This window comes from Scomber japonicus, chromosome 23, assembly GCF_027409825.1.
Source record: "Scomber japonicus isolate fScoJap1 chromosome 23, fScoJap1.pri, whole genome shotgun sequence".
NCBI classification, from domain to species: Eukaryota; Metazoa; Chordata; class Actinopteri; order Scombriformes; family Scombridae; genus Scomber; species Scomber japonicus.
In genome coordinates, this window is record NC_070600.1 from 13988247 (window position 1) to 13997123 (window position 8877).

At 38.3% G+C, this 8877-nt stretch overlaps 1 protein-coding gene across 1 annotated transcript; it reads right to left on the bottom strand.

The window, feature by feature from the left end:
• Nucleotides 1-142: 142 nt before the first annotated feature.
• tspan33a (tetraspanin 33a) lies at nt 143-5077 on the bottom strand. Its single transcript, XM_053344087.1, has 8 exons — nt 4676-5077; nt 2547-2604; nt 2133-2260; nt 1853-1927; nt 977-1072; nt 702-830; nt 415-576; nt 143-284 (listed from the first exon to the last, which is right to left on the bottom strand). Exons 1-8 carry the CDS (start codon nt 4769-4771, stop codon nt 183-185), a joined length of 846 nt encoding a protein of 281 aa, XP_053200062.1. The 5' UTR covers nt 4772-5077; the 3' UTR covers nt 143-182.
• Between the last annotated feature and the right edge of the window lie 3800 nt (nt 5078-8877).

Consider the following 8877-nt stretch of genomic DNA (forward strand, 5'->3'; position numbering starts at 1 on the left):
GGATTGTCCATGTGCTCTTTTTTGTTTGTTGTTGTTGTTGTTGTTTTTTTTTATCAAAGAGGAATAAGACTTAATGTTCATTCCAGACCGATGCCTCCTTTTGACAGATGTTTTTTTTTAACCCGTAGCTAATGGAGTTTTTCTGGTGCCATTCATCCAAATCTGCTCTGACCTGGCTTGGGTCATCTCCACGGGTCAGATTGGTGCTTGAATTGGTAGTTCTGGAGCTCGATTTGGTCTTTGATCTGGTTGATTAAAAGCTGAGACAGGAGGATCCCGACCAGCTGTAGGGGAGAAAACATAAGACAGATGCATCACTGCCAGGTAGTTGTAGCCTCTTAAGTCTCTACCTGTAGAGACTTGAGCACAACATGCATTTGTGTGTTGGTATGTATGCTGCACACTATGTCCTACCTGTGGTATTGCCAGTCCCAGTGCAATGCCTCCTAGTAGGAAAAGGTTGCTGTGAATCCAGTTGACCAGTTTGTCTATACAGCCATTAGTGTAAATTTGTTTTCCAGCTTCAGTATACTCTAATTCCTGCATGCCCTGGCCACACATGGTATTAATAACCTCCTACACACATAGACATACACAAAGGGGGAAAATACATATATATAAATATATAGACATGTAAAAAAAAAAAAAACAGAACAAAACAAAATTAAAAAAGTAGCAACAGAATCTGAAAAGAAGATGACCTTGTTTTGGGATATGATACAACATGAGTAGGGGACAGAGCAGCGTTCTCTACTGGGATTGTCCTGGCTGCAGTTGAAGTACATGTTCTGGGACCAGTCGGTGTATGCTACGCCACCACAGCAGCCAAACTGAGGAGACATTATAGAGATCAGACACAAAAACTACAAAAACTGAAATATTATTATTTCTCTGGTATTTATAATGATAAAATAATGATGTCTATCGTGTGATGCATGGCTCTTAATTCAAAACTATTTTTGGACTGAATCCTCACCTCTTTCTGACCATAGTCAATAAGGTTTTGCAGATCAATGTCATCTCTGTAGTGGACTATAGAATTGTTGATCACCTCAGTCACTTTACTTCGTGCCTGGAAAAGCATTTGAAAGAGTAATTAAGTAGTTTAAGAATATGTAAAAACATTAGATGATATGAATATAAAATGTAAGTTTTCACATCAGTGGAATCTATAAGTAAGACATAAAACATTTTTTAAGTATATGCTTGATGCAAGAAACTGAAGCTGTCCAAAGCCAAGTCATCTTAAGCTCCTCATGTCTTAAACAAATAAGATTTTGACATTTTGAGGAAGTTACAGTCAAAGACCAGCACTATTCTTCACAATCAACAACTTGTCTACAAAAGTCCAGTTTATTGTCCAGTTTTAGCTTCTTGTGAATGACTATATTTGATATATCAAATAATAATAATGTACATACAGCACAAATAATTGATAATGCTTCTAGATTATGTGTGGGATTTATAATAAAACTAAACCAAATTAACAAATAATAATAAAAAACAACAGAAAAAGTATAGTCAAGTATGACCACATTGATTTTTTTTACAGGACCTATATGTAGGGATCAATCAATCAATAAATCAATTGATGAATCAAACATTTACTCAGAGAATTAGAAAGAAACAAAAACATTATGGACATCAAGTACAGTCATCACTTAGAACACACACAATGTACAATGACATTTGAATCAATGTGTGTTAAGTTTTAAAGAAACTAAACACAAAAATCACCTTTTCATTCACTGTAATTAGACAGTGTTGAACTTTAAAAAAAAAAAAAAAAAAAGAGAAAGTTCTAGCAGATAAATTCATGCTTAAAACTCTTTCCTCGATATTACTTCATTACCTTATCTGAGAAGATGAAACCCAAAACACCAGCAGCCACCTGGAGCAGGAAGATCACAGTCAAGCAGATACAGAACTACAAGGAGGAAAAAGGAGAGATAGTACACCACTGTAAGCTTTTACACTTTTGAATTTGAAAGGTTCTTCATGGGCACACAACTGTTGAAGAAGATGTACAAACAATATTGGAAAAAACTGCACAACTGTAAGCCAATCAGACTAGTTCCTCAAAAATCATCTTCATAGAATACAGACTGATGGTTGAAAAACTCCTGACTTACTGTCTGCAGCAGGCAGATGTTCTCTCGCAGGGAGCCCACACAGCCACAGAAGGTGAGGAAGAACATGAGGACCCCCACCACCATCAGCATTATAGCGGGGTCCACAGACAGGCAAGCCCAAGCTGCTTCTGAATTAAAGAAGGGGAGGGGGGGGGGGGGGGGGTCAAAGACTGATGTGTACAGAGAAACATCTTTGTCTTATCTCTACATGACAAATATAACATCTTGGCAACAATAAACATTTATGCGAGCGTATTTATAATGTTATATTTCTTTTCCTGTACAACACAGATTGTGATATTGTTTTCCTACTGTGAGAGCAGCTTTGTGAAAACACACGACACTCGATACCCTCAGTGTCTCACACCCAACATGGAGAAAGACTATATGTCCCGTCAATGGAAGATAATCTACCTGCATGTTTCATCATGCGGGCATACACTCCGATAGACACCATCACCAGGGAGATTATCTAAAGAGAGAAAAAAATAATCATTTGTGCATTTTAAAATATTACGTATCACATAAAATGTATCATGCCACCTGGTGAAAACTTTTTCTATGTCCATACCTGTCTGGGGAGCGGCACAGTTCACCACAATAATTACTCATGATTGTGAAAAAGGTTTGCGGGAGGTACATTTGCATCACACACATGGCTGTACTAATAAAACACTTTTCCAATAATACATGACCACATTTTTATAAGAAGTATACGTTAGGAGATTCTGCAATCCACTCTGCTTCCATTTGACTAAATCGACCTGGCAGCAATTGGTACCTTTCTCTAAAAAAGAAAAGACCTTTTCACTCAGCGTACCTTTCTCAGTCTCAATAGCATAATAGGCAGCCCTGAATGAAATGGATCCAGTTACCACAGACACTGCTCCTTATTGGGGATGGGAAGGCAGAGCTAGATGTGCTTTCCTCTTTTTTGTGAAGGTTAAGCTTCACAGTGACTGAACCAGATGCAAAACTAACAAAAACTAAGTGCACTAAACCTCATTCTTGAATGGATTGAGACTGATTCATTGATAATACTTTGGTTCCAGCTGAGTTACTTGTACCAACTCATCAGGCAATTAATTACCAAGATTGTAGCAATAAATTTCTGTTCCCATGAAGTTTCTGAAGATTAAATATAATCTAGACTAGAAAAGAACCCCCCCACACACACACTGGAAGTAATCTTTGCTGTGTCCTATACGCACAGAGCTCATTGTGGCCAGAGGCATCAGAAATGACAACAACACATTCCATGTTGTAGAGCGTCAAGTTTTTACACAGCCTCGTCCTGTTTGTACATGGCCACAAGTTACGAATCACAGCTTCAGTTTGCCTGACACACTCATAAAGGTTTAAAGATATGGTTGAAAATATACAGTAGAAGTAACCCATGAAGAAAAGCATTACAGACTTCATTATTATTCAAGTATCAGGCACGCCCAAAACTTTCGGTCTGTTCCTTTTCTCAGTATCTTCCAGTGTGTTCACTAGCTTTCACTTCCCTGTATGTGTGGTTTTCTGTAGAATTTCAAGTGAGTCGTAAAACCAGAAAATGCCCTCACATTACACTAAACCCCCACCATGTTTAATCTGTGACCACATATCAGCTCTAAAATGTAAGTCAGAAATCTCCTTGTATTGCAGATTCCCGAGCACCTGACTCTGAGCAAAGCCCACCAATATGAACTTTGCTTTGTTTACATGCTGCTGCAACCGAGATTTGCTATTACTTAGACAAGAGCATAAGCATATGAAGCAATGAAAGTGTGTGTTCCCTGGCAACTGAGTATAGGCTATGTCATGAAAGGAATCAGTGAAAACAGACTGGTATAAGTATAGTATGGTGCCTGAAAAAGAAAAAAAACTGCAGCTTTCTTGACTGGTACTGAAGGTACTTTCTGCACTAGTATTGGCATGACAACAATAGATGAGTACTGAACTCTGAAGAAATCCCCTGAGACAAAAATCTGATGCTACATTCCTGATAAACAAAAAGAGAGTTAAACTTGTTCAATCAATCAATCTTTATTTGTATAGCGCCAAATCACAACAAAGTTATCTCAAGGCACTTTACACATAGAGCAGGTTCTAAACCGAACTCTTCAGGTTTTAACTTTGTTCACATGACTGAGCAGCAAACACCTGGAGTGTGAATGTGTGTGTGTGTGTGTGTGTGTGTGTGTGTGTATGAGGGGGTGGGTAAGGTGCCTTTTCCTATTTCCTAGACACTGTTTCACTTTTGGTTAAACACCAAAGTCAATCAACAACTTACTCAAATAAAGAAGTGTGTACTCCAGCTTCCAGCGGTCATAATCATGGCCTCACATGTTCAGGATAAACACATAGCCTAAGTAGGAAACACAGTGCCTGACATAGCTGGAATAATTCAAATCCTGAAATGGTCTTTAAACGTATTATTTTATTAACCAACAGATTAGTGTAAGAAACAGAATAAATCTGAACACACACGATAAATAAAAGGTGCCAACTTTTTGATCTGTATCAATGATTGTGTCTATTAGCATAAGAACACTCACCCAAAATAGGAAGTTGAACATGAACAGTAGATATTTGACCACGGGGCTGACATAAGAGTAGTCATTTCCAGCTGCGCCTCTGCGTCTTCCTCCCATGATGAAAAGTATCCACACGTTTTAATCAAAATTTGCGCTCAATAATTAGCTGTATTAAAAACAGTGTTCCCGAAAGCCAGTCAGGATAATGATGATGATGATGATGATGAGCTGCTCATTTTCTTGCAATACTTGAGTTGAATCATACAGCCAGCCGGTGGAGGTCTGTCTCAAACTGCCGCCGGCGCAGTCTTGCACTGACTGTGTGCGTAAAAACTGGGTGTGTTACCGCTGTATCTCACGTCGTCTCACTGGTGATCATATGATACCACCTACAGCAGGAGCTCAAGAATCTGACTGACAGGTTTCCGTCATGATTGACCCCGTGGACTTGGCAAATTCAAGTGAAGCTACTCTTTTTTTTCAGAACAGTGAGCACCTGATTCCTGGAACAAAGTAGCCTAGAGCACCTCCTCAAAATCAATACACTTCACTACTTATCTACACTACATTACCTTTAGGACATTTTAGAAAAATAATCCAAACCTCCCAAACTCTACTAGCAATTGCTTTAGATAATTAAACTATGTTTTACATTTTAATTATTTTAATTTATTCATCAAATGATCTACCTTAATTGGAAAGCTTTAATGGCTTTTTATTAGCTAGCTGTGTTTTTGCCTTTTTGTCTGTTCTTGTTTTTCATTTTCTTTGCTTTTGTAATTGTCTGGATGTCATTGTAGATGAAGACCACCCCCAATGAGCTTTTGAGTATAAATAGAGGTTTGAATGAAAAAGAGAAATTGAAGTTTTTCCAGATTTAAAGTATATTTTTAGGTTAAAGATAGTAAAATGTTTATTTACAGCAATGACAGAATACTTGCAATATGTTATGTTAGGTATTATGCGGCTTCATGCACAATGTTAAAATATATTTTAAAATGTATATTGATGAAACATGGAAGATGCTTCTAGTATGGAGGAGATGATGGGTTTGAGGGGTGCTCCAAGTTTTGAGGAAGAGCAGGAGATTGAAGAAGAAGAAGCAGATGAGTCACTACTGCTGTTCAGGCTGGAACTGGCCACGTCGACAATATCTTGACAGACCTCTGGATATAGTTTCCTAGAAGAGGCAGTGATAATAGAAATAATATGCTGCCCTCAATGCTTACAACTGATTTAACAAGTTGAAAATAAAGTCAATCGAAAGGACCTATAGCCTACATCTACAGCTGTCTGTGACTGATTCAGTATCAGTCACAGACATCAACATGCACTTCATAACACATTCAAATGTGTGTCTTACTTCTTTATTGTGTTCTCTGAGTTCTGTGTGTGTGATGATGCTTTTGGGAAGTCCATTGATTGACCATATGACAAATAACTGAAAATCATGCAAGACATGATCAGTTATAACTGTTAATATGTTATTATGCCTCTCAAATGTGGTTTAGTTCCTGTGCATTGCAGCATTGCATTGCTGCTTTAGTTTACCACTTCCTTTTTTGCATACAGTAGGTTATAGTTTTTTGATACTCAAAGACGCTTTACAGAAGCATGGGTAAACCCCCCACCCCCCCACCCCCCCAAAAAACAGTGAATAATCACTCAATTCAAAAGTTACAATGGAGAGAAGCAATATCAGCAAAAGAGGAAAGTCAGGGAAAAGCAAATTTGCACAAGAGTCTTAGTCTTACCACATGATTTCCTTTGTTTAAATATCCTTGCCAGCTGGAAGCACCCTCATTTTGTGGGAGATCTTTCAATGTGAATTCCAAGAGAAGAAGAAAATTATGGCCTGAGCAAGACATGTCACACAAAGCTGAGGGACAAACTTTACTGCAGGAGAAATATATGACAAAGCAACATGGTACCTGAATTGAAAAACATCAGGGGTAAAGTTATAATAAAATTACCTGGTACTAGTTTTAATTTAATTTAAAATAAAATAGTATAATTTTATACATACTGATACAGCAGAGGAAGGATCTTGCATTAGATTGTGTGCCACAGACTGCTGGTGGAAGTTGGAGCTGCATATGGTTATCATTTGATTGAGGGTAATGGTGGTGATTGTCCAATGGCTGTAGGTGGAAGATGGTGACAGAAGGTGGGGCTGCAGCTGTCTGATTTTGTAAGTAGTTTTTGGGGGCAGAACTTTTGGACAGAAGCTGAAGGCCAAGGCAGGTGAACGCTGGGAGCACAGCTGGCTGGCAGGGACTGAAGTTGGCAGGTTACTGTCAGAAGTTGGATTTAGAGGTTTAGGATGCATCTATCTGGTAGAGGTGGTGCAGGTTGCTGAAAGAGCCTGAAGGCAGGAGCTAAAGGAGAATGTAGGTGAATATTTGGGCTGCATATGTCTACCAACATCTGCAGGTAGAGGCAGCAGCAAGGCTGTAGGCAGGGGCCACAGGCGAAGGTTCAGCTGCAGCTTTTTGCCAGAATGTACAGATGGAGGCAGTGGCTACAAGACACTTGCAGAGGCTGTAACAGGAGCTAGAAGAGGCTGTAGGTGGAGTTTTGGGTATTGGCTGTGCCAGGATCTTCTGGTGGAGGCTTTTGGTGGAGGTGATGGAGTAGAATATAATCACTATAGATTTTTAAGTGGATGTGTCTGCAGCTCTCTGCAGGTGGAGGTGAGGAGGCTACTATAGAATGAAGGCAACATACAATTTATTGATGGAGGATGGAGGATTCAGAGGCTGTAGGTGGAGATGTATCTATAGTTGTCTCAGAATCTGCAGGTGGAGCGTGAGACAGCAGTTGGGGGGTAAAAGCTGCTGACAGAGGCTCTGTGTGAAAGAGGCCGTAGGTGGAGGCTGAAAGGTGGTACTTCAGCTGGTTTGCAGAGGCTGGAGTAAAGATAGAAGCTGCATTTATTGATGAAAAGATTCATGTCGCTTTTACTTTAACTATGTGAATGCTTTCAGTTGTTTAACTTCAAATAATTTAAAACTACAATATTATTTACAGGTTTTATCTTATATTAACTACAATAATATCTATCAATGTTTGCAATGTTACCGCTACTTTGACTTTATTTTAGTACTTAACTCTTGTTTTGGATGGTTCCCCAGGTTTTGGCTTTCCTAAAGTACCAAGGGGATGAGAGACTCCAACCCTGTATGAAACATCAACATGCACAAGTTGTTCTTCACAGGTTGATGTCATGAACATAGGATGATCCAGTCTCTCAAACAGCTTGTGTTTGACACTATGTCCAAGTTCTAAAATGTACAGATGGAACCGGCCATTCTTGTACCTGTGAGGAGTGGACTGAACATAAATGAAATAATAATGAATCATATAATTAAAATGTTTATATACAGTAAATCTGAGTGATAGATTGTGATTAGAGATATATGTGACTTCATGGTAAAATAGCTATGTCATTTGAAAGGGCTGTCATGTTGCAGAGCACCAGTAGAGGCCTGGTGGCTACTCAGGCCCACATTTGAGACCACTAGCAGGTCAGCAGGGTTGATGGTAGACAACACCGCTGAAAAAACTATTTTGTCAGTAGCTTAGATCCGTGATTATCAGTCAGGGTCCCCTATCTGTTAAAAAAATTTGGAATGTATGAAACCCATGATAGTCACACATTCTGTCATTGTGTTACTTATGGATGCAGTTATAGTGAATTTAATAATATTATTATGGATCCCATTGCTTTTCTTGGCAAGACAGCCTACTCTGCTTCTTTTTATTTATTTATCGTTTATTTGCCGAGGACAATGTATATTAATGTACAATTAGTGCAATGACGTCCTGTAAATATACCGGGTTTAGCTCAAGGCTAATTTCCACCCGTAGTCCTCACATTAAAAGACAGACAGACATACCATAAAAACAAACAATTTAAAATATATATATATATATAAAAAATAAATAAATAAATAAACATATATAGCCTATATATATATAAATAAAAGAAGGCACAATGCTTCTGAGAGAATGAATGTGAAAAATAGGTATTTTACGCCCATTTTCCTCTGATGATCTTTTCTATCCCTTCACTCAAGTCCCCATCACATTAAAATACTTTATTTTATTTTATTTATTTATTTTTTATACTTTCCGACTTTTATTTTGAAGGAGATTCATAACATCCGTTTAACCCGGAAGTTAAGCTATGGTATGTCTGTACAAGATGAACGTAAAAGTGG

Coding starts and splice junctions, on each gene's coding strand:
- tspan33a (XM_053344087.1), bottom strand. CDS start 4,771: ATGGGAGGAAGACGCAGAGGCGCAGCTGGAAATGACTACTCTTATGTC. Junction 2,261..2,546: donor CCGCATGATGAAACATGCAG/GTAGATTATCTT, acceptor TCTTTAATTCAG/AAGCAGCTTGGGCTTGCCTG. Junction 285..414: donor TGGGACTGGCAATACCACAG/GTAGGACATAGT, acceptor TCTCCCCTACAG/CTGGTCGGGATCCTCCTGTC.